This window comes from Schistocerca serialis, chromosome 7 (genome assembly GCF_023864345.2).
Source record: "Schistocerca serialis cubense isolate TAMUIC-IGC-003099 chromosome 7, iqSchSeri2.2, whole genome shotgun sequence".
Lineage (NCBI taxonomy): Eukaryota > Metazoa > Arthropoda > Insecta > Orthoptera > Acrididae > Schistocerca > Schistocerca serialis.
This window is the reverse complement of record NC_064644.1, coordinates 456213264-456239132: the sequence shown is the minus strand read 5'-3', so window position 1 is coordinate 456239132 and position 25869 is coordinate 456213264. Positions and strand designations below refer to the sequence as shown.

Genomic DNA, 25869 nt, shown 5'->3' with positions numbered 1-25869 from the left:
AAAGCTGAAAACTACAGGTAGTTCTCAACTATTAGTTAATTATCCCATCTCATTTTTACTGAAAAACTGACACACCACGCTAAGTTCCAGAAGACGATGAATCGCTTAAAGCAGTGTAACCAGAATTATTATGTGGGTCCTCTAGCAGTTCTCATTTACTGTGACCACAGGATTCCACAGTCTGCATAACTCTTAACATGTATTAATAATTTCTTTATATTCGCCATTATTTTGGAGATCATAGTGAGTTAGATGGGATGGGATACTGTACTTACATGGACTATTACAGGTCTCTTCAGCCAAGACTTTCGGTGGGGGAGGGGGGGGGGGGGGGGGACAAAAAGAAAAAAAAAATTTGCTCCATACTTCAGTGCCCACATCTCATCTTAAATTCATGACCAGAAAATTTTAAAACAGTGAACAGATGATTATATGGATGACTGAACAGGTTTAGATGATGACTGTATATTATTACTCGATATTTGCATCGATTATCTTTCTATTCCGCTCATAAAACTTCACGGAACTCTTGAAACACAAACAATAGGAAGAGCAAGAAGATTATCCTTGATAAAATGTTGGCATGATCCACTGGATCAATTTCAAGGTTCCATAGCAATGCCATGTATACATTCAATGACTCACAATATGGACAATAAGAAATAACATCACAATGATTAAAGAGCATTTTTTCTGGATTAGGTACTTTCAATATAATCAACACATAAATGTACTCTCAAATTTATTACATTCAAATATATACTCAAAATTTGTTTTGTATAAATGTGCTTATTCTTTGATATCACGTATGAAAATGAAAGCTTATTTATGAACAACATTTCCCATACATTCCATATTATCTTAACTTCTCACATTACTTTATCACCCATAAAATACCACACAGTAATGAAATTTTAAATCCATGTAATGTGTAATTTTGGCAGGCAGTTCTTAAAATTACATCAAAATAAGTAAGGGTACAGCAGTGAATGAATGTGATTATGGTAATGCAGAATACAACTTAAAAACTGTGGAAGTTACTGCTGAATCAAAACTTATTTTGATTATTGTGTCATACAAGGATGACAGTACTGCAAATAATACGTTATGTGCAAGATGTGTATCTTAAAAATATATAATGAATATTGGACAAACTGTTACAGCTTCTCATCCAACTTTAGGATGCCAATGAATAACCCTTTCAGAAGATCTAGAATATTAAAACTGTTATTTGTTACATCAATCATTAATGATCGACAGTCTTTAATTATTTTCCAATTTTTGATTTAATCAACTCATTCTTACAAGGAAACATTCATAGTTCCTACATTCAAATGACAAACAAAATAAAACTTCTGCTGACACATCTAACAAGTACCAACTACAATCACACTGAAAATTGCGAGATGAGTGATAACATCCATTTCCATTAACTATAAAAATTAAACAGCAGGCAGAACAAACAATTATTATTTCTCAAATATCAAATATGAATATCTGAAATGGAAACAAAATGAAGGAATACATATCTATATATTAGCTCTCTGCTGCTAACAACACTGAACAGTCAGCTGTGGATTTTATCCTATTCCTAGAATTGTGTGCTGTAAACCATACAGTCCAGTACTAAAGGTGTCCCACAGAAATAAACCAATCTGAATGAGAGGTTTTCACCATACAGTCCAATAATGTGCTACAACCTGGAGTGTTGTCTTGTCAGCAAATGAAATTGTTACATGCGCCTGTACGGATGGAAGCTCTGCGCCTGGTTGGGCTGGCTGTAGTTGCCTCCTCTCTGTGGTCCTGGTCCACCAGTGTAGCTCCCAGCAGTACTGCCATCTCCCTGCCCTGAATTGGGACAAGCAGGAGAATTTGTCTTCAAGTCCATCTTGCGTAGAAAGGATGGGAATTCTGGAGAGTAAATGTAGGAAAGGATCTGGATATTGTCAGGAATCTTAACCACAGTGCAAAGAAAAAACTGCTACAAGGACCAATACATACGAGAGGATTATGCCAGAATGTTCTCAAACAGAAAAAGTATCAAAAAGGAGAAAATGCCAAGTATTAACTGCATATTTTAACATTTCCGAGGATAAAGTGGCCAAACTTCCAGATAAAATCTACAGAGGTCATTTTGAGCAAACACATTATGAATACAGATGTAGTATCCCCTGCCTTGGCACTAAGAATTGAAAAGAATATTGAACACAATGCTTGGTATCTATATTAAAATAAATATGACATGACATGTATGCTGTAGATAAGAAGATGCAATACACAGTCAAAGTTCCCATCCAGTGGTAATTCCCTACAGTTGATTAGTATACAACACTGTTTTGCTGAGAAAATTGTGTGTGCTGTCAATATCAAGACAAAAATTATAAAGAGTAAGAAGAGGTATATAATGTGCATTGGATGTTTCACAAAATGTCAAACAGTGTTGCATTTGTTAACCAAGCTGATTGAAAACTTGTGGGATGATGGTTTTTGTACGATTTGAAATTGCACCTAGTATACACCCAAAAACTTACCTACCTGCTAACTTAGATTGGTTCACAGTCATTCCAAATCATCTGACTATTTTAACTGTAAATTGCTTTTGTGGAAATATAACTGGAACTGTAATTATCCTATTTTCTTTCCAAACACCTGGGGTACCATCAACGCTCTTGTTATGGATCTTCCTGCCATGCAACCACACGGAGGACTGACAGCTCTGGTTTCGCACATGTAGAGTAGATCCTGCAGTAGCATTTATTACTTCCTAAAATGTTGGTAGTATTTCACAAGTCATTAAATTATCTTTGAAACTTTGGGAATATGACTGTATACTGTTGTTATCTACCCCTATTACCTACATAAAACTTCCATGATATAGGGAGAAAAATTGCAGTAGCATTCAACAGTATTGCCAGAGTTTAATGGCAGACCGTGAAGGTATTGCTATCAAAGGAAACCTATAGAAATGCCCTAACAGTGTAGTTCTTGGCTGTATGTAACGAAATGGAGATTGAAACAACATTTATGAATCACCTGGGTATTTAACCATTACCTTTCCTCACAACAGTATTACTGCTAGAAAAAGACAAAGCACAAGTATCCTTCCTAAATCTGGTATTACACTACAAAGAGGGAGGTATAATGTCTACAATTTTGCAACACTAGTTACAATCAATGACTCAAATTTCTGACATTCTCTATTAGTCTTACATAATCCAAGCCAGCTTAATCAACATGAACAACACAAACTTATTCTTGTGGGTAATATTACCTGAGCTGTTAACAGTAAGTACAGATTCATATAAATTTAACACCACTCTGAAGTATTTGTTAGACTGTTAAATCTAACTTCTGTAAATAACTGCTTCAACAATTTTACTGCAAGAAAAATTCAGCATTCGCAAATACGCAAAGTTAGAATGTGTTCCTTTTGATATAACAAGTGTTGTCTACTACACCTAATGAAAATGTTCCTTTTTTTTTTAAACTAAGTTAACCTTCACCATGTTATATTTCATATTTAAAGAATAGAAAATTAACCATTAAGGATTCTCCCCCACCCCCTCACCCCAATACACACACGAAGTGTTACAATATTGTGAAATCTGTTAGGTTCCGTTAAGACATAATAAACATGAAAGATTATCACATGCACTTATTTACATTTAGTAGCTCACCAAGAGCAGAGCCATAACGAGATGGGACATACACCTCTTTAAAGAAAACGCCACATTTATTGAAGAGACACCTTAGTGTTCAAACTCGCAAGGTTTCTTTGAAGTAATTTCTTTGTGATGATATCCCTTTTCAGAAACAATGTCTTCCTGACACCCAAAACTTCAGTAAGCCTAATATTAGGCACCTACAAAATAGCAGCGACATTAACTTACTACCCAATCAAGATTTTTTACTGGTAACAGTGCTTTACTAGGTAGTCATGTTGGAGGTGCTATGCAGTTTCTTTCCTCTGACCTTTGAACTCAGTCACCTAGCCAGGATAAACATAATAAAATACAGAATCCTGGGTAGAGAATCAACTAGACAAGATTTCCATACAACAAAGAACAACATATTCTTCAGTGGTTAAGAGAGTAGCTTGGTCTTTGCGGTCCTGGAATATTTCTCCGAAGTGCCTCAGTGACATACACTTGGCATTTCACACATACCATTTCAGGGACTGTGTGAAACAGTGGCAGCACGTGAAGTACAAAATTCAAACAAAGCAAAGGCTGCTGAACACAGTTTTAAAAAGAAACACAAAATTGTATTTGACAACACAAAACCTGTCTTCATTGCGACAGTATCAAGGAGGGTCAAAATCAAAGTATGGAAACAACTCTTAACTGGATTTAGCAGCTATACATTTCAGCTATGCAAGGATGAGAGACCTCAATGCCGAGAGACTAGAGAGCAATTAAACATTTCTTCACATTCTATAAGGATCAATGGTGGCATTACTTATTTCTCTCTGATCAAGAAGTTCAAGGGATTCTCTTTTCTTTTTGCAATGTGATTAAGAGCTTAGAAAAGTTAATGTTAATCACACTGCTGTAATCTCAACAGGTGTGTTTCATACTTTTTCTGATAAATTGAAGAGGTTTGCAGAAAAAAGTGCTAATATTGAGTTACTACATGTGATATGTTGGTTAAATTCAAAGACAAGAACATAATTGCAATAAAAGAAAACAATTTGTATACTAAACCATTCTGGCAGTACTAACTGAACTACTTGTTACAAGCATGTGGTGCACTCAAAAACACAGCAATTAATATTATCAGTTGTCACAAAATCAGTTGTCACAAAATTTAACAAATTAAGATTTCTGAGTGCAAACCACCATGCTGAATATACAAACGCATTTAAATGACCACATACAACATTAAACATTAGTTCTTACATTCAAGAAAAGTTTCTAGAAGACCGTAAACTCTTTGGTATTTATCAAATATTTAGGAGCTGTAATTACCAGATTAGACAACAATGAACTGCACAATGAAGAAAACCTCAATAAATGAAGAGATTTCAGAGAAAGAGGCAAGGAACAAAATAAGAGACTCAAAGCAGTGAAATGTTGTGGGACCAAGAGTGAGCATGTTGTCAGAGTAGAAATAATGGAACAGTAGTTGAACATTTAACACAATTCTCCTTGGATGCTTACCTCCTGCTCATTCAGTCATGCTTTAACCTAAGCTGTCCCACCTCCAATCAATGCTCTAGAAACTGCCAGAAGCAATACAATGAACAAATGACCAGTATCTGACAAAAATTCGGGAGTGAAAGAGCACTATTTGGAATATCTTTGTTAAAATTAACTGTGTCAAATCAAACTTTCTGGAACTCACTAAAGACCTGCACCAAGGTACTGCAGTCACCTTAAGAAATCTTTACACACTTGCAAAACTGCATTGCTACAAAAGTGTTCTAAAGCAATCAATAAGCAAACTCACAACCACAACAGCAACTAAAACATCAGGAGACAAAGAGGAAGCAATCAAGCTACAGTGATGTCTAGATAAACACTTGCGCAGCTTTGAGAAAAACTGATCATGAATAGTTATTGGAATTTTAATTTCTGTTCCTGTGCTTGCAGAAAAATAATAATGAATTAAAGAAGGTCCACCTTTTTTGAAGTACATAATTACCATTTTGCTTTAACACTCCAACATGCTTCACCAGATCTGAATTCCTAAACAGGTTCTTTTTTCTTGTATTGTTCCACAAATACATTCATACAAATTTCATTTATGTCAGGAAGTATGTTACATCATCAGATTTTGTTCTTTAAATTATGTATGTTTTTATCTTTTATTTACACTGTGTGTCTTGTGGCTGCCAACCAAAATCAACTATAGATCTAAATTAATACACCGAGCCACCCGTAACATAGGGATGTTACGGCATCGTCTAAATTCAGAGCTCTCACAATGTAAGCAAAAGGTGAAGCATGTATGTGAATCAAACAAAATCTGATTTAACACTCCCTAACCTACATAAAGATTGTGTGAATGTATTTTAAGAATGAAAGAAAAAGCTACTGATGACACCATAACCATGTTGAAATGTGTATGATATTAAAGCAAAACAGCAGTTCCGTACTTGCAGAAAGCCGGAGCCCCTAATTCATTATTACAAGTAGTTATCTATTTAAGAAAACTGCCTCCAATACCCATATTGAAGTAAATGGCAGCTGTCTTTCCCCACTGACTTGTATAAGAAAACACTAATGTTTATTGCAAGCATAACATAATTTCAGCAGTAATTTTTACTGAGCCAACCACGACAATATTTAAAAGACATACTTAACCCAATTTAAAATGTTTACACATTTATATCACTAAAGTTTTTCAATTATCAGACTAACACACATAGCATTAACATCTCTGTTCTATCAAACAAAAATTTTACACTTTCCTATGACAATTGCAAAATCAATTACTCTGAATGTTTTTGAACAGTACTAATGAAGACTGCAGGGAATGGACAGAAACTGCTGTTACAGGAACTCGGCAGAGTACAGGTGGTGAACAAATCTAGCTGACCGGCAAGTAAGTCAGGAGTTCTGCATAGTCCATTTATCTCACGTAGTACAGTATGAACTAACAAGCAATCTGAACCCTGCCCAGAGCTAACAATGTGTAGTCATTAGACAGCAGTATAATCAGCCGATCTGGGTAATTACTGAGAAAAATTGAACTTCCAAATAGTGTGGTTCCTATGGGCATCTACACTGTAATCATAGAAGGTGATTTCGCAACTGATGATGTCGCCATTTGGTAAGATAGTGGACAGAATTTGACACTGATCTAATATAAATCATTGTCAGAAATAAACAGGAGAATTTTAAGGTAACAAAGATTTGTGAATTCTTCTTCCTAAGTGCTATATGTGATAATATTACATTTATAATTGGAAAAATGTTTATCTTTGTCAAAATAAAGGTAGGATGTGTAGCAGGCTTTTGCTGGGGTTGGGTGGTTTGCTTATTTCTAGAATACACAGTTGCAGCAACATTGTAGGGGTATCTGTGGAGACGCCAAACTAACATGATTCATGAAGAAGGCCTCTACAGTAGTTTTAGATGCATGACTTTCTTTGCCTTGGAATGTTTCTTAACATGGGCACATAATGTTGGTACTGCAAACAGGTGAAAGCAGGGAGGGAACTACAGTAGTTGTATTTCCACAAACATGTATGCCTTAGGAGAAAATACTATCACAAAACTTTTCCATCTGATGAACAAGATATGAGAGAGGTAAAATATTATCAGACTTACAGAAAAGTGTAATAAATCCCATTCCAAAGAACACAGGCATGAATATTATCAAGCCAGGAGCTTAGTAAGTAATGATTGCAAAATACAGGCAAAATATTTACAGAAGACTGGAAGAAATTGTATTCTTCAACCTTGTAGATCAGTTTGGGTCTCAGAACTGTAGCAACATGCAAGGCAACACTGACACTGAGTTATCATAAAAGACAGGCTAAGAAAGGCAAAACTATGTTCATAGCATTTGTAGATTTAGAGAAAGCTTTTGACAATGCTGGCTGCCTACAACATGTATAGAAACCAGCCCATATGAAATGAAAAGAAGCAACAGCTGACAATGGAGTGAGACAGGGATGTAGCCTATCCCTGATGTTGGTACACTGGTAAGCAGTATTGGAAACTGAGATGAAATATGAAAGCGGAATTAAAATTCGGGGAGAGAGGAAAACTTTGGCAAACTACAACAACATTGGAATTCTGTCAGAGATGACATAACTTCGAAAAGGTTAGGCAAAATCAAGTGTCTTGGAAATAAGTCTAGTGTCCTGGTACAATGTTATAAATTGAACAAACAAAAACAAAGCCAGCATAACTGAATGTTGTCAAATCAAGTAATATGGGAATTATGAAATGAAGAGATCTGCAGTAGATTAATTTTGGTCTTTGGGAGCAACATGACAATGGGAGAAGTAGGAAGGACATAAAATGACTGGCAATAGCAATAAACGCACTTCAGAAAAAAGAAAATTTTGGTAACATTTAATACCAATGTTAAGTGTAGGAAAGCCTTTTCTGGAGGTATTTTGTGGCATATAGCCTTGAATGAATGTCAAACTTGGCAAACAGTTCAGACAAGAAGAGACTGTAAGCATTTGAAATGTGGTGCTATAGAGGAAGAAAGGACATTCATTACATGGCCTGACTAAAGGAAGAGACCAGTTGACAGGACATTCCGAATTCATGTGTCAAAGGATCAGTAACTTGGTGACCGAAAGAAGAGCTCTTGCCTAGAGAAAACAGCTTCAGTGCTCCTCATAAAACATTTGTTGTCTTAATGTTATTAATATGTACATATTTTTAGGTCTACAATGATTTTGGGAATGAATGCTGAACTATGTACTGTTTTATGCAGTACTCAGACAAGAAGTATCAGAACTGATCAAGATACTCTCAAGATGTGAACTGCCAAGTTTCATTTGCAAAATTACATCTGATATCTGCATCTCTGGCTAACAATATACTGTTCGCTGTACGAGGTCTAAGTACCTCATCCTCCAAGCGAAAAATTATAAATATCTGAACCATAACAGAAAAAACCCTATGTGTGGGTTCAAGATCACCTGCTGCTTGTAATTCCCTCACTCCATACCTGAACAGAGGAAAACAAACGACACACCTCTGCTTCTGGAAACAACTCTCTGTGGCCAGCACTGTAGTGAGAGTGGGAGGGGACAAAACAAGTGGCATTATCATGTATTTGAGTTTCTACTGATGCACTGTTATACTGTGTATGCGAGGAAACATTTACAAATATAGCAGAGTAGTTGGCACAGACTTACCGAATCCTACAACAGACATGAAATATTTGTAGTTCAAATAAAAAAAATGTTATTTAAAGACACACACACACACACACACACACACACACACACACACACACACACACACACACACACTCTTAAACAGTGGCTTGATGATGGATCCAGTTGAGAATCTCATCTGGAATTTATACACCTTCAGAATGAATGTTTGTAAGAACTTGAATTACATATTGCCTGTTTCACTGTACCATACAAAGCAATTTCATCAACCTCGTTGGGCATATAAATTGTAAATTTTGGAACTGTCAACATAAAAATTTAGATGTGGAACATCTAAATTCCACTTTAGCATCAGAAACTAATCTTGATCTGTGGTGTATTGATGAATATACATTACGAAAATGCCGTTTGGAAAAAAATTCATCTATGCCGTTTCTTTCAATTTCAACTGAATACAAGTTTTTTTTTTACCTTGCACAAAAATGTGGTAGTTCTAATGAAAATAGCAAGCTAATATTCAGTATGCCTTATGTATGATAACTTTATTGCTTGCTGCACATCTGAGAAAGTTTAAGGACGACCTATGTAATTGCAAACAAGTATAACACGTGTTAACATTGCTAGCAAATTTTAAATGTGGATAAAATAAATTAATCACCATCAGTTACATCAAGTTTTAACAGTTGAGGAAACTAGGTACTGGCATCACTAACTCCTTCCAAAAAAACTATGCAGAGAAAACTAACACTACTGAAAACGTTTCAGTCTAACCATGGCACTTGTAGGATACATACATTAAAAAAAAAGGAGCTCTAATAAAGTCTAGAGACACACAGCCTAAGGTCAATCTCACTGATGTGATACGATACACAATGAGACTTGCATATCATGCAGTTGCAACTATCATCAGTTGAACACGTAGAAACATAGTTGAAACTACCTAACTTGTTCCTACTGGGATGACAGCACTACAACACCAATAGAATTTTCTTGTCGGATCACCAGGTGAAACAAGACTGCTGGTTGCTCCACACAACCACATACATATACACGGGGCGTGAAATGCGAAGTCATCCGATGCATGTCAAAAAAATTGTTTTATGTAGGTGAAGCAATGCTACATCCACCTCTAGCTCCTCAGTGAAACTAACTATTCACACAAAAAATTAAAAACCAGTTTTGGGATTCACACGTGCTCTCTGCTATGTAATCTCACTTAATTTTAAGGAAACTATTCGGAAAAAATGTACAGTATAGTCTGATAGCACAGTTTGATAATTAACTAGTTTTCTTTGCTATTTACCATACTTATTGCATACTTTGAAAGTAAGTAAAACACAGCACATATTTTGAAAAGTCTGCAATAAAAAATAGCCAATGGCCAGTTTTTGTTAGGTGTATTTTAGGTGTCTCAATGTTGAGTACCAATTTCAGCTAACATATATAAATTGTATTTAACCCTCTAAGGACAGCCATACTATTTTCCAGTCTCAAGTAAATACGTGATATTTGGAAGTTATCTGCAATGAGGTTGACAGCGATGTGCCACTCGCAAGGCTTTGCCTTGCCTGTCATTTATCACTCCTGTACGAGTGCAAATGTTGCACAGATTACCATTGCACAGACTCCATTTAAACTTGTCACATCACATCACATGTTGACTCAGTGAGAACTGCAAGTAACAGTTGGCACATTCATCTGCATATGCATCATTTGGTTACAGTATTATAGAAGGACAAGGTGTCAGCACACTGCCTCTCCTAGCTGTTAACTTTCTAGACCTTAATGCCACTACTAATTTAAGTACTACCTACTCATGTGCTGAGTGCATTGTATTCCAGTCCTCCCAGCAAGGGAAATTTTAGAGATTGACCTAGGTCCTCCGGATGGCACTCAAAGATGCCAACTTCTCACTTACTGAGACAGGTGTTGGAGAGTAGACTGACCAATAAAATCTCATCTTATGCTTCTTAGGTAGCCTTACGATGGTACTGATTACCTTTTGCACTGTGCAAGTCTAATTGTTTGTAGACTTTGTAGTGTTGATGGACCCAGTATACCAAAAATTGTATGCTTTCATTCCATCACTTAAGCACACTTAAATCCACCAGAAGTGGTACTTTCAGGTTAAACAAAGTAAGTTTTGCTAAGGCCACTAACCCTTCATCCTTCTTCCAATAACAGACAGTCTACAGTTGATACCCATAATTTTGGCACTACATTATGCAACCAATGGGGAAGGTGCATATAATGTCACTAACTAATCTGGGACTCATACTTCAACCACCAGAATTATGAAATGCCTATTGAATGTCACTTACACTCGCCTGATACTGGTACTTCCCATTACACTATATGCTACCTCACTATTTTTTGTCAATTAAAAAGATGCGAGACTGAGCAACTCATTCAATGAATACTCGTATATTAACGAACATAACAATGCTTCGCAATTGTGTCAGGATTGGTTACCATGTATGGGGGGGACCTCTCCAGCTACCAGATCTTTGGGGATAGTGGCTTCAATGACAGTACCTCACATTATTTAATCTGCAAACACATAGGATTAACAACTTTCAGATGATTCTGATTCCATAGCAGTATGCTAATTAGATGCTGATAAGCCATAAATACAACTCTTACTGTCTTCTGTTAACACTGATGGAGGAAAAAACAAAACAGCACATTGTGTATCCAATTTTTATGTAAGGAAAACAAATGTGTTGGGGAAAAAATTTCTCCAACAGTTTAAAATGCTCCGATTACCATAGCATTTTCTTTCTCATAGTTGTTTTTAACAGAAAACCTGTACACTGTTGCTTTATATACTATTCTGTCTGCATGCTTGTTTATTAAAGTATCAAATGACAATTTGAAGCAACAAAGTCAAGACGTTCTTGAAATTATTGCTGCCATCTCTCTCCTAATCAACAGATGGTATTACAGAAGGCATATGAAAACATGCGCCTTCATATGCAACTCTGTTTCAAAATTTCAAAGCAATTGGTGAAGAACTTTTGGTGATTACAATTTTGAATGTATATACATTTACTTTATGATTAATATAGACTGAGGAAATATCACTGATGCTACAGCTTCTACTAGGCTTCATTTTGCAAAATTAAGAACTGAAACAGGAGCCAAGCATGGGTATGTCCTGCCTCCGAATCAGCAGCCTTGGAGTAAGTTTTGAGATCTTTTAAACTATGCACGTAAGTAGTAACTGTGTTCATGGAATGCATCTCAACCACAATCATTTTACTGGCACTACGAAACAGATTGATACAACTATATAAAAATCTTAGATAAATCAACTGTATGGACAGAAGAACCTCTAATATTCATCTCCAATATGGCAACAATTTTAAGAAGGGTTCTCCAGTGAGCAAGGGGGGGGGGGGGGGTGCATATTTGGAATTACTAGGAGTGCTATAAAAACAAGTCATTCAGAGAGCAGACTGGCGTGGTAGACAATTACAAGCAACAAATATGAAGTGGAGACGCTTGGTATACAATCAGGTGCATGGATGGAAGAAGAACAAAGGAAGTTCCAGTATTAAGATTCCAAAGCACTGAGAATCCTCTGATGAAAGATGGGTACATAATGCTAGAAAAGATGCAGGATCTACAGGATTCATGTAGCATAATGTATGAATAAATCTTGAGTTGCCTTTTTCAGTGAGTTGGAAACAGCCTAATATGAAATGCATCAGTTCTGCAACATTTTCAAAGCCAAATGCTGTTGCTTTCACTTCCATTAGAAAATGACCCAATTCCATACAAGGAGTTCCACATTTGGGGCCATTCATTTCAATATCTTAATGTGGAGGTGACACCCAAGCTCTTAGTAGTGGTGTTCAGGAGAAGCAGTACAACAGGAAGGCTACACTTGTTGGGGCAAGAAGACTTCATGATCATTTTGGATAGTGCGATACAGTACTGTACTGACTGTCGGGTTGCTCTTTCTTCCGTCTTTTAAATAAACTTACGGAAGCATTCAACACTGAACAAGAACACTTATTAAGGCACAAAGGGCTCCAATAGCCATCTTGGGGCTCAAAGTAGTTGATTAACCAGATTCTCTTTTTCCCAGGAAAGGATGAGACCCATAGTTACAAAATTCCAAAGAAAGCATGTGAATGGATGAGAGATTTGCCCATGTACTGAATGTTTCATTCAATGGAGCACACACCAGAACGATATACTTTACTGGCCAATGTTGCTCTATGGCAACACCAAAATTCAGTTTTTTGCACCAATTTTTAAATTTTGTTCTTGAGTGGACAAAGATGCTTACACGCAATGTTTAAACTCTTGATTCAAGAATGTTTCTCCCCCCCCCCCTTTTGTGTAAAGTTCCTTGGCTGACAGTGTGCTATGTTATGTGAGCATCTGTCACCAGTGTAGTAGCACTTTCTTTTGACTTTGTGGCACTATTATACATTGTGCAATGAGAAATGCTTATAAATGGAGAAGATATCTTGGAAGTGAATTATTTCACCATCTGCCAGGCACTTAAGTAGGAACTAGAGTAGTTATGTCTACATATGAGTATCATCATAGTGAATTTTTTACCTGATTGTTGTAAGAATGAAGTGCAATAAAATTTTGCCTGTAGGAAATACCGGATTTTGTGAACACTTATGTTTCTAGTACTTTACTGAATTACAGTGAACTGTCTGTTCAGATTGAAATACTGTCCTTAGACAATGAGGAAATACTCCAGATGCAGGGTCGTAGCAGTTTTGACTACCAAAAGGACAATTCTGTGATCATAATTATGTAGTGGGCAAAACATTGAGCATATGCAAGCTCTTTTTGCTGTATTCATCTTCTTACAACTGTAGAGTGATGGAATACATAGGAGGAGAAAAAGAAGTTCCTTGCCCCAATAATGTAGAGCAATACAATAAGTGCATTGTGGGAGAGTGGACGGTATCTGACAAATGCTTATTGAACTGTACAGTGTATCACTGAATTGAAATTTTCTATTTGGTTTCTCTATATATATTTCTGCATTGTGTACGTGTAGCTCTTTTCAATGCGGCAGTGGCGGGGGGGGGGAAAGAGAATGGCATTGAACTGCTTCAAAGGGGAGACTGCAAATAGATTGACGTCTTCTGTGAAGAAGAAACTTGGCATGCCATCAATGGATGCACATGTGATCCAGATGAGCACTTTTGCTCCTATGCCAGCTAATAATGTGCAGTACCACAGTTTTGGCAACTCTGCAGAAAATGGTTCGAATGACAGACTTAGGCCTTGCCCTCACAACAGATATTTTGACTAAAGTGTGGAATTTTTCTGTGCTTTGTACCAAAGAGAAACTGTTTTGACAGTTCACATGAAATGCTGCAAAAATGCAACAAATTTTTCAGATACTGGAACAAGACCTTAGTATATTTCATATTGAAGTTACTATGCACCTTTTTACAGGCAATATACTGTATTTTGCAAGGAGGGGGAAAAAATACAAGTTAGGAAAGCCCAAACCGAAGTAAAATTGCTCACACAACCATACTCATTTAAATTAACAAAATAGTTTTCTTTATAATATTTGTGTGCACTCCTAAAAAACAGCTAATGTTGGTAAACCTTTATACAACCATCATGAATCAATACTGAGAATGTTACACACCAGTTGTCAAACATGCGGTACATTTACCATAACATGTTTCAGGACTGGCGTATCCCATTATTAATGCGAGAAGTGTACACCAGGGTCAGTCTGATCCTGGAGTTTCTTGTTTGTTACTTTACACGACACATGCACCACCACACAAACAGCTTGCTGCCACCAATGGAAATTCAGCATTGAGAGACACAGAAAAGGAAGGACATTCAAAGTTTTGACACACTATTGTTTAAATTGGCAAATATTTTTTGAAGTGTCACTGTCCCCCTTAAGTACAAAATTGTGTAACTTCTCTCTCTGAACATAGAGCACATTTATGTGAAAATGGCATGTAGAAATGACCTTTTACTAATGGAAGACACTATACGGGAAGCACTATTAGAAAAACAGTCATGGAAGTGACTTTCCTGATGAAAGTGATTCTGGAGCTAACACTCCTGCAGCAGTTGTAGACACTGATCAGTCTGCTGAATTTTCAAAGAGCAGTGAAGAAATACAGATGTTCCACATCCTGGAGGACCTCCTCACTACGGATCAATTGGAATGAAAGTAAATCTAATCTAATCTAAAAAAGTCATCCATGGTAAGAATGGTCATTGCTGGACCATAGCTGTTCCTAACAGAAGAGGCCTTCTAATTACTGATGACACGGTAGTCCATATTCCAGGAGTACAGAAATGACTGGATGTCTGAATAACTGAGGACACCTAAAGAATATTTGTATAATATGTGGACTTCATTAAATGAATATTATCATCATCTAATTACACAGAAAATGAAATCAAAAATAAAGTCCCTTTGAAGTTTCATCACTGAAAACATTTGATGACAGTTTTTATGTTAAGTCTCAGATTTTGGATACATTAAACCCACTACTGATTCAAGAAGTTAGACGATGCGAAATGAATGTGCATAGTATTTCAGACTTCAATTTCATAAGGAAAGGTATTTTCTACTGGATGCAACTGTCACTTCTGTTTGTTTTGTTTTAGGGTACAAAAACAACTAGGGACATAAATGCCCACACCAGAACTGTAGAACACTAAGACAATGAGAGGAGTTAAAAGACTACATTGTAATCTCAACCAACAGAAAAGAAGACACTTAAAAACAGGGCCGTGGGAAGGTCTATACAATACGCCATAGCAAAATGGAGGTCAGAAGCTAATAACAGGGTGTTTATGTGGGCAAAGAAAATGTTTCTGGATTTTTCCTAGATATCCCAGTTAAAAAAATACACTTTTTCCAGGGCTACAATATACTTTGTGTGTGTTAAATGCCAGTATACTTTCCCTAGGGACTGGTAAACTTGTCAGTTCTTTGAATGGTTAACATTTCACAGACCAGCGTAGAAAACTAAATCCAGGAAGAAGGGGAGAGAAGGGGGGGGGGGGCCTCCCTGAAGTGCAGCAACTTTTACACTACACATTTTTGTATAACGGTACACAGCATATTTTCGTACTATGACAGTATAAATTCAAATCCCACCAAACACAGCACATTAATTTTATGAAGCATTGAAATAGGGATTTCTATGTCCTTTTGCAAGACTGTCACAGCTCATGTCACATGATCAAGCCAGCTGATGACAGCAGATGTTCAGAGCCAATAGGAATATCACTTAAGTAGCAGGAACACACAAATCAGAAAATTTAATGGTTTAATATACAAAGTGTAGCTACACGGAAAGCTAAGTTTTAAATGATAGTCAAACTCTAGGTGATTGAAGAAATTCTCAAACAGTAACATAATTCATCTTGCTTAAAAGGTAACTTACTTTGAAAGTAACACTTTACAATATTTTACCCAAGACCTGTTAGAAATTCTTATGTTTCAGCAGTTGCCAGAGCGCACCAGAAAACAGACATTACTGCACGTGCGGAGCTACGGCAACGTAGGAAACCCCTACGTTTGTATGTATAAAGCTAAGAGATTTCACATTATGCCTTAAAAGAAACAGGACATCAGGGGATACTGCAAGAGCATCAAATTCCATAAACCATACTAAAATGCATAAGTCAGCTTGAAGCGCACATTCATATGTCCAGATTCACAATATAGTAGGCCCCAAGCTGACATTAAGCTTTTTAGTGTGGTTTTAGAGGATGTAAGCTTTTTAGTGTGGTTTTAGAGGATGTAAGCTTTTTAGTGTGGTTTTAGAGGATGTAAGCTTTTTAGTGTGGTTTTAGAGGATGTAAGCTTTTTAGTGTGGTTTTAGAGGATGTAAATTTTTTGGAGTTCCAGTTCTGTACTGTCTTGTGTTTGGTTCTTTACAATGGCATAATGCCATACATGCCAGAAGATGAAAACATGCACTTGAAATTCACTAAACATTTGGAAGTGGCTAATACTGTGGACTAAAACACTTCGTTTCAAATAAACTGATTTCCTCTGCAGGAACGACTAATAAAAGCCAAATTTCCTTAGAAGACCAAGAAAAATAACTTCATTGTTCTGCAATGCGATTAATGCCTGACTACCAAAAACGTGGAAACAAAATAAACCAGGAAACAAGCTAATTAAGTATTTTAGCCCTTCGTAATCACACAAATGTATCTCAATTCACTTGATAGCTCCCAGCCACAGAAATCCGTTTTGCTTTCCTTTGACATTGGAGCTGTAAACAAAGAGGAAACAGCAGGATCACTAAAGGTAAATATCGGTCATGAGGTGACTACCCCAACCCCCAAACACGACTGCTCTGTGCATGCTCAAATTTGACAGCTTGGGCACGACAAAATTTTTTCCTGTCGGCATCTGGCTGCTACTGCTGATACAGCTAACAGCCACACTTCAAGAAGCCAGAAGTGGGAGCTTACGTGACTCAACTGCACATGTGTGTGAGCTTGCTGGCAACTGCTCAAATGAACCTTATGTACATAGTTGTGATGTCACGCTTATCGGAAGCAGTTTGTTGTTACGAAGGATTACATAGCCTTTGACACAGTTAGCTGTTGGCAGACACTTGTGTATGGACAGTGTTTTTTTGTTGTAAATTGTGCATTTCCTTTGCACCTCGAGGTTTTTTCCTCTCATTTATGTTTTATTGAAGCAATAGTGGTATACAGTAATAGTCATTAGAGTATCAGACAATCAAAATTACAAAAATTTGAATTCCTGGCATTTCAAAAAATTACCAGGTTTTTCCGAGATGTCCCAGGGCATATACACCCTGAAAAATTAAATGGCCTTCGCCATATTGGTACGAGTAAAAAGTAAAACACGGTTGACAGCTCGCACACTGTTCACTAAAACGACCAATCACTCAGACGGCAAACACGAATGAGAACATAAGTGGTTAAAAAAAGGGCATTCCATCAGGAAATAGCCGACCTCCAAAGGTTGAACACACAGAGCACAAATTGGAGGAGGAGCAGCTCTTACATGGCGATGGCTAAGATGACAGTGCCCGATACACAACCTAACTAAAATGATCTCACAGCAAGAGGGCAGAGGAGGAGGTCGCCCAAGTCACAGGGAGAAGCTTAATAACCTGGAGCTTGTTCCCACGAAGGGAGGACCAGTGGTGATGTCGAAGTGACACCACCTGCTGACAGACAGCAACACAGATCATCGGATGAAATGTAGGCTGAGCACTAGGACTGCAGTCTTGACAGCAGTGTTGGTGGCCTCGTTTCCTATTGGACTGACATGACCAGGAACCCACATGAGCATCACAATGGCTCCATCAAGAGTGAGAAAGTGACAGCTTTCCTGGACCCATTGCATTAAGAGATGGGTGGTACACAGCACACAGAGGCTTAGAATGACACAGAATCGAAGCAGATAACGCAATTGAAAAGCCTGTGTCGCTGGATGTACTACGTGGCCTGACAGGGCCAAAAGCTCTGCTGGAAATACTGAACAGTGTTCCAGTAGCTGATACTAAAAGACATCAGTACCAATGACGAAGGCACACTGAACACCACTGTCAGTCAGTGAGCCATCAGTGGACAAAGATACTCGTGAAGTTCCATGTGAAGGTCATGAAACTGAAGGCAATAGAGTGGGGCTGGAGTGGTGTCCTTTGGAAGCAAATGAAGGCCAAGGTGAACACGGGCCATGTGAAGCCAAGGTGAGGAAGGGTTTACACTCCCCAGGGAAAGTGCAGGTAACGTGAAGTTAAGCTGCCGGAGCAAATAGGTAACGGAAGAGGGACATGCCCCATACTGGTGAGCAAATGAGTCATCGAAGGAGGTGGCATAGGATGGGTGGCACAAACGGCATGCGTATCTACTGAAAGTCACATCAGTACGACAGCAGTTCTCAGCAGCTTCTGCATACAGACACCACCGGGCTAGTGTGAAAGGCGCCAGTGGCCAAAAAGATACCATGGAGGTATATAGTACTGCAACAGCATAAGAGCGACGGGCGTGCACATGCGTAAATTAAACAGTTTCAAACGGACAAGGGACCAGAACAAACTGAGGAGGGTGGTTCGATTTTGTCCCTGGAAAGTACCACTTATCACAGTAAGTTGATGGCTGCTTCTCAAGGAGGCCATTGAGGAAAATGGTCCATTAAGGCACCTTTAACGTTTACATATTTTATGCTGACGCATTCCTCTCCAAGCACAAAAGGATATCAAGCTTCCTCCAAAATTGATGGCAACCATTTCTTTAGACCTTACTTTAATATTTTTCCCATTTGCCCCATGTACTTCATTTCACAATCCTGATACTATTTTGAACTCCTGCCTTTCCTTTACAGTTCACTGCTTTTATCATTCAACCTCTGTGCCAGTTCGTTAATGTTTAATGCCATTTTAACCCCCTTTGTTGTTAAATAAACTCAACTTCTAGGAGATGGTTCCCAACAAAACTAGAACATCTGTATAAATATAGAACCATGCCATGTTGGGAAATCATATCCAGGTGACGAAGCTAAATAAAGGGCCTAAAACTGCACCAGAAACAGCTGACAAACTGAAACAGAGGCTGAAGCTTGAGATTAGCACAGGAGAGAACTGGATGGAGGATACTAGAGTGAATGAAATGAAATGCCAGAACTGTTACAGTATTTGGGGCAAAAGCAAAGAAATTTTGAAGTTATGTTGATTGCTTTATAATGAACAGAATGACTCATTAGCAGAAATGAAGCACTGCAAGAATGAGCAGTATGAGGGTATACCACTTTTTGGACGACACAGGGTGGTTGCTGTGAAATTTAGAGGGAGCCGAGATTTTCTTTGGACTTAAAACAGTGTAATGTATCAGCATGTTAAATGAGATGTGCGTAAGGGGCATTTCTGGGCCCACTTTAGTAGTGTCCTCAAGAAATAGCCAACAACTTACTCAAACTAGCGGCATTAAGTTAAATATTTTCTGTTGGGGCATTCTACACAGGTGCACATATTTTAACATATGTGCAGTATTGGTTTTTAGAATTTGTTAGGACATGACATTTAACATTCAACAGTTTTACAACAGACAGTAGCATCATATGGGCCTGTGATGCAAGTGTTATAGCGTAGTACTATCTTTAGTAGGCCTTTAGTTTAAAACAGAGACTTGTGGCAGTAAAGTGTGCCAACATGAGATGTTTGAGGGAGAATTATGTTTCACGATACATGTTCTCTGCTGGCTTTTTACTTTTGGCAAGTGTAAGGAGATGTAAGCTTTAAAGGGAGGGGGGGGGGGGGGGGGGGGAGCAGGACATCAAACTGGCTGACTGAGCAGGAGAGGCAACACAGGACATTTTAATTTCCACTGTATATACATTTACAAATAAATTCATGGAAACTTTAGTCAGCATGACCAGGGAGGATTCAGGATTCACACTCACAGGAGTGAAAGTTCAAAAGCTTAAAACATTTTTTTTTACATATGAAATTTCATCATTTATCACTTACCACTGCCTGCATTTGTTGCTATAGGTACAGTTTCGTTCATAAGTGAGAGATTCTTCAATGAATTCTGCGCAGCATACAAACCATACTTACTTGTGTATTGAACTCTAGAATTTATTTACTTTGTGAAAAAAAAAATATGAATGAGCCATTACATTTTAAACTTCATATTTAGGAAAACAATCAAATTTTATAATTAATTTACCACAGTTTTTAATAGATCTGAAAAAGTTCTGAAGTTTCATGCACCTGATAAGTATCGTTCATATGCTGTGCAAAATTTGTTGAAGAATCTCTTACTTATGAGGAAAAATGTACCTATAGAAACAAATGCAGCCAATAGTAAGTGAAGAAACAAAACCACATGTAAAAAAAAATTATTTTGTTATGTTTTTGAACTTCCACTGTTGAGTGTTAATCCTGAATCCTCCCTCGTCATGCTGACAAAGTTCTATGAGTTTATTTGTGAAAGTAGAGACAGTGGAAATTAAAATGTCCTGTGACATCTCTCCTCCTCCAAATCCACCGAATTTATGTCCTATCCCCCTTAATGTGTATTATACTAGAAGACTGTACAAATATTTATATAGTTGTCTGTCACTGCTGTGTATTGATTTCACATCCCAGTCCTAAAGAATGTTGTAAATATTCCATGTCTGGCAACTAGTGCCTAACTTTCTCAGCACTGCTGAACTGACAACATCTAATACAGAATTAGATGAGCATCTGGTGCTCATTTTACCACGTCAAATGTCTGCCAACTTAACCATTCCACAGCTCGTTTGCAAAACAGGTACTACCCAATAGTAACAAAAATTAGAATGAGAGCAAAGTTATCATTTTCTCTGTCCAATTGTGTTGTACTCTTACAGCACAGATCAATGACATGCAGCTATTAATAAACCAAATAATTAGTTTTCTATGCTACTCTCCCTCAACTTCATTAGCATACAATTTCCTGAACATTTAATGTACAATGATCAATTCTGAACTGTCACTTGTCAGATTTTTCATCTGAAGTATAAAAATCTCTTCATTTCAGAAGCATCTCTCTGGTACAGTTCACATATTTCGGCATGTGGACTTTAAACTGAAACAGATGACATCGTCAGGTCTCATCAATAGGGCTACGTAAACAGTTTCAACAATCTTTCGATCTGTATAAGGTGGAAAGGCCTAGGAGGCGGACTTCTGTCAATCACTTTGTACCAAAATTAATCTTTTAAATATAAGAAGGGGCCGAGGGCACATACTACAGTAACTTTTCTTTCCTCTCAGTTCATAAATAATAGCCATTAGCAACTGTGTAACCAAAGTTTTTAAATCTATTATTTGTATGAAATAATATTCTTATAATTAACAATTTGAAACAGTATTTTAAAATTTATGATTTTCATAACTTACTAAATTAAATTTCATGTTAAGTTAGAAAAGAATTCCTCAAAATTTTATGAAATCCCTATTTTATGAAATCCCTATCTTTCAACGTAAAATTTAATTCCATGAGAATTTCAGGTTTTCCCTGCCACCCTGAATATTCCTTGCATGTGAGGGTCACTGAAAGTTGTGAAGTAGTTTCATTTCCACCATCGCATTTTCCAGACACCATTACCAATCTAAATACTTAAAGTTTCAACAATGGTCAGTTATTATAAAGAGGTCGTTGTGTCTTGGTATATCACTAATAATCCTCATGGTATTGCATTCCTTTTCATTACTAAATTTTTATTTTGCAGTACAAGACAGCACCTCAGGATCTTGAGTGATTGTTGTAATTGAAGGAGAAAAATCCCAAAATGTATACTAAGATCTTAATGGGTCACAGAAACCCTATCCAAAGAGTAAGCAACAATTTATATATAATCGCGATGCAGGATCAGTTCAGGTCTGGGAATGAGAGCAGAGTGCTTTTTGGTCAGTGAAGCCTCACCTCAGTACATAATAGAATTAAATGAAAATATGACGTACAGCCTGTCGTGTGGGAGATTACTGCACTGTTAATTGTAACTGACTAAATTACACTTAAACAAAACAATCATTACAATTTTTCTGGCACCATTATGTGAAGATATCAGCACTGAAAGCTGCCCTTCTAAAGATTGACAACCAGAAAATTTACACCTGCAAGAGACACCCCCCCCCCCCCTCTCTCTCTCTCTCTCTCTCTCTCTCTCTCTCTCTCTCTCTCTCTCTCTCTCTCTCTCAGCAGTATAAACTTTCTCCCCCCGACAGCAAACCAGCTCTGCAGCATAATGTATCAAAAGACAATACCTATTAGTATGACATTTTTACAGCTTTTCACCAACACAGTATTATTTCAAAAACCTACAGGGTCAGTACCTACTGGCACCAAACATACATTTATTGGTAACTAACAACTCACGACAATCCATTGAGTTACTAACAACTGATGTCTTACTACGAAGTCATTTAGTTTTATCTCTAAAATCAAATGTCAACCCACACGTATCTACTGTACCCCATATTAAATCTGGTATTAGAGCAATTACTTACAAACATTATTTGTTAATGGCAAATAACATGTCACCTCATGCCCTGCTGAGTTGTCCCAATTTTTATTCCAATATACAGTTAAAAATTATTCCCAACAGTAAATGCAATGCAAATTTTATACTATCAGTGGCTATAGCAGTGGAGGAACACCCCCTTCGACTTGACAAGGAAAACATTTCAAAAATTTCCATGGGTGCTGAGACAGTTAAATTACCTACGCTCCAAAAGGATTTATTGCAACAGTAAATACCACAAGAATATTAAACATTCATTTTTCTGTCAATTCTGATACAAATTGACATTCTGCCCATAAATCTGATGTGTCACAATTGCAGAATTTTCAATAACCATGTGCAAAACACTTCTGTTCCAACAATAAAATTTTTGGGGGGACAAACATTGCGATCAATATCTCCTCCCCTTTAAAGCTATAGCTGTTATTAATTCAAAATGGCATTGATACTTACAAAGCAGCAAGTTCTTCCAACTTCTCATACTATTGCAAAAAAGAAGTACAGTATGAACTTGGTGACCACTAAATTCTTAAAATTAGGGGCCTCATGAGTAAAAGCAGTAGAAGTAATTTATATGATTGAACTGTCACATATAATGAAAACTTATTGACAAATTACTGTCTTAGTATCTATAGTTCTTTAAAAAAAGAATTCATAGGAATACATCAGCAAAGTACGGCCAGTGTCAATTATTAATTAGTTATCTTTACACAATTATATCTGACCATACAAAACTGTTGAATTCCTAACATGAGTCCCAAGCAGCTGTTTCAATGCTGTTACGTAGATCCTAAAAACACTACACTGCAAGTACAACATTTGGCCCCTAATTATCAACATTTCAGTTCTACTTTCAAGGCATAGCATCCTGGAAACAATGAAACATTAAACAATACCTTAAAAGAGAACACACGCTGAAATTTGTGATTTTACAAAATCTTGAGAACATCAACAAAATACAACCGACTTTCTGAAAGTTTCATTATGCAATTATCCAGTTACTTTAACTTGTCCACTTGCATGCAGCATTTTTATTTAAGATACTACGTAAGTGTATGTGTGGGCCTATTGTACTCGCAATGTTGTTTTTAGATTTATATATAAAGCTGCCTGAAATCATGCAAAGAAAAAGGGAGAAGAAATGAAAAGCACAATTACTGGATTGAGAACTTTAGCCATTTACTCTCTGGAAAAGCTCTACAAAGGACAGTACGAACTTCAGTACAATACAAATTAAAAAAGTTCCAATTAAAATTAAAAAACAAAACAATGTGCGTAAAAGTGAAACTGCCAGTTAGCAAATACATTACGTACATAAAAGCAGATTCAATTAAATCAACGAATTAATGGTTGTACTGTGCATGCAAGTTAAGCACTGCATATGATTTCATAAATAAATTTTATTTCTTACACAGTGGAAAAATCATGTACGCTTCTTTACACTCGTCTGACATGAGGCAATTTTAATTACTGTTCAATAAAAGATTTAAAAATCTTAAATAAACATTAACAATTCTTGTACATATGAAGTAATACTAAAAATAAGGGACAAGTCCAAGTAACCAAATAATTCATAATAAGCCTTTCACTTTTACAAATTACCTAATTATGTACATCAGTCAATCTTGTACGAAAGCACAGTTTCATTTTCGGTGTATTACTTCTACTAAAACGGTAATTTTTTTAGTTTTTCTTTTTTTGTAATAGAAACAATCTCAACCCACAGGCGCTGACTCAAACTCAGGGGACCGAAGAAGCTGAACACTATTGATCTCCAACCACTGACTGTAACTATGTTAACACTACTTACTGCACCTGTAAATGAACTGACTGTTTTACAGCTGTTGATGTGATCTTAATTTCACGGGAGAAGTCAAATTTAAAAAGAAAAAAAAAACCATATTCCATTTTATACTAGTGGAGAGCCTACAACTGTGTGTGCGCAACAGTCAGTTAATGTCTCTTATACCTTGTCACTTTCACCGATTCATTACAGGAATCAAGTTGAGTTCTACAAACTTGTCAGCACTCCAACAAACAGAACACTAACCATGGGGTGTTAGTCAGCGCCTGGGGCCGAACACTGCTCAACCTCACCAGCACATCACAAATTTCAGCGGGCTAGCATGTCACGATGAAGGCCACTCTTTATAGTCAAATGCCTTCCCACCTGGAACAGGGGGGTGGGCGGAGTACGCTCCTGCTGCTGCAGTTGTTCCATCAGCACCATATGTCCTCGCTCCTCCATATGTTGATGTATCCTGCACACATGTTGGACAGCCATAATTATTTTGTTTGCAGAGCCTCATTTCGTAAGTCAGGCAACATATTTATAAACATAAATGCCAAGTACTCAACATTCATTAAGCACGAAATTAAAATATTTATAAATAATAATAATTATTATACAATTCCATTATTCTCTATTTACTTGCTGCTTTTTCACATAGGAATTTAAAATTATTTTGTAATAATTATAGCTGGAGAAACAGTGGCCATACATCTAAGACTAACGAGGTTCTTGGGCAACGTCTGGGATATGTTAGGTAAGACAATGGTTGGAATGTTAACAAGGCAAAGATTTCTGTCTTCAGGTAAGTTTTAAGTTAAATGATCTGCAGTCACAAGTTGACAATTTATAAATGAGTAGCATGGGTTGGCCAAGAATGGCAAGACTAACTGTTCATTCACAGCATACCAGCATTCACCTCAAATTAAATTACTATCCGATGGAAAATGGCTGACTTCTTAAGAATTTTAATTCCATTCCTCTCATATCAAGAGTGAGTGCAATGTTCATCATTAAATTAGACAAAATGATTTGAATCTCTTAATAACTGCAGAACAAGTCACCTGTCAGACTCCTGTACATGATTACGGAAGTTAAGAAAATGGTTTTTCACACGACGACACTCTTTGATGATAAAGCAACAGTGGACTATTCAAATTAACATTACCATGAAGTAAAGTTGTCCTCAATCCAAAGGTTGGTTTTAACATCATAGTTATTTATTATGCATCGTCCTGATGTGGTATTCCTTTCTCATCA

General features: G+C 37.0%; 1 protein-coding gene across 3 annotated transcripts in view; it reads right to left on the bottom strand.

The window, feature by feature from the left end:
• Positions 1 to 729: 729 nt before the first annotated feature.
• Positions 730 to 25869, bottom strand: part of LOC126412471 (heterogeneous nuclear ribonucleoprotein 27C) — a 62909-nt gene continuing 37769 nt past the window's right edge. For all 3 annotated transcript variants that reach the window (XM_050082082.1, XM_050082084.1, XM_050082083.1), the window contains 2 exons: positions 24991 to 25081; positions 730 to 1848 (listed from right to left, as the gene is read on the bottom strand). In XM_050082082.1, coding sequence (XP_049938039.1) covers positions 1733 to 1848; positions 24991 to 25081 — 207 coding nt within the window. In that variant the 3' untranslated portion in view covers positions 730 to 1732. The remainder of the gene's footprint in view (positions 1849 to 24990; positions 25082 to 25869) is intronic.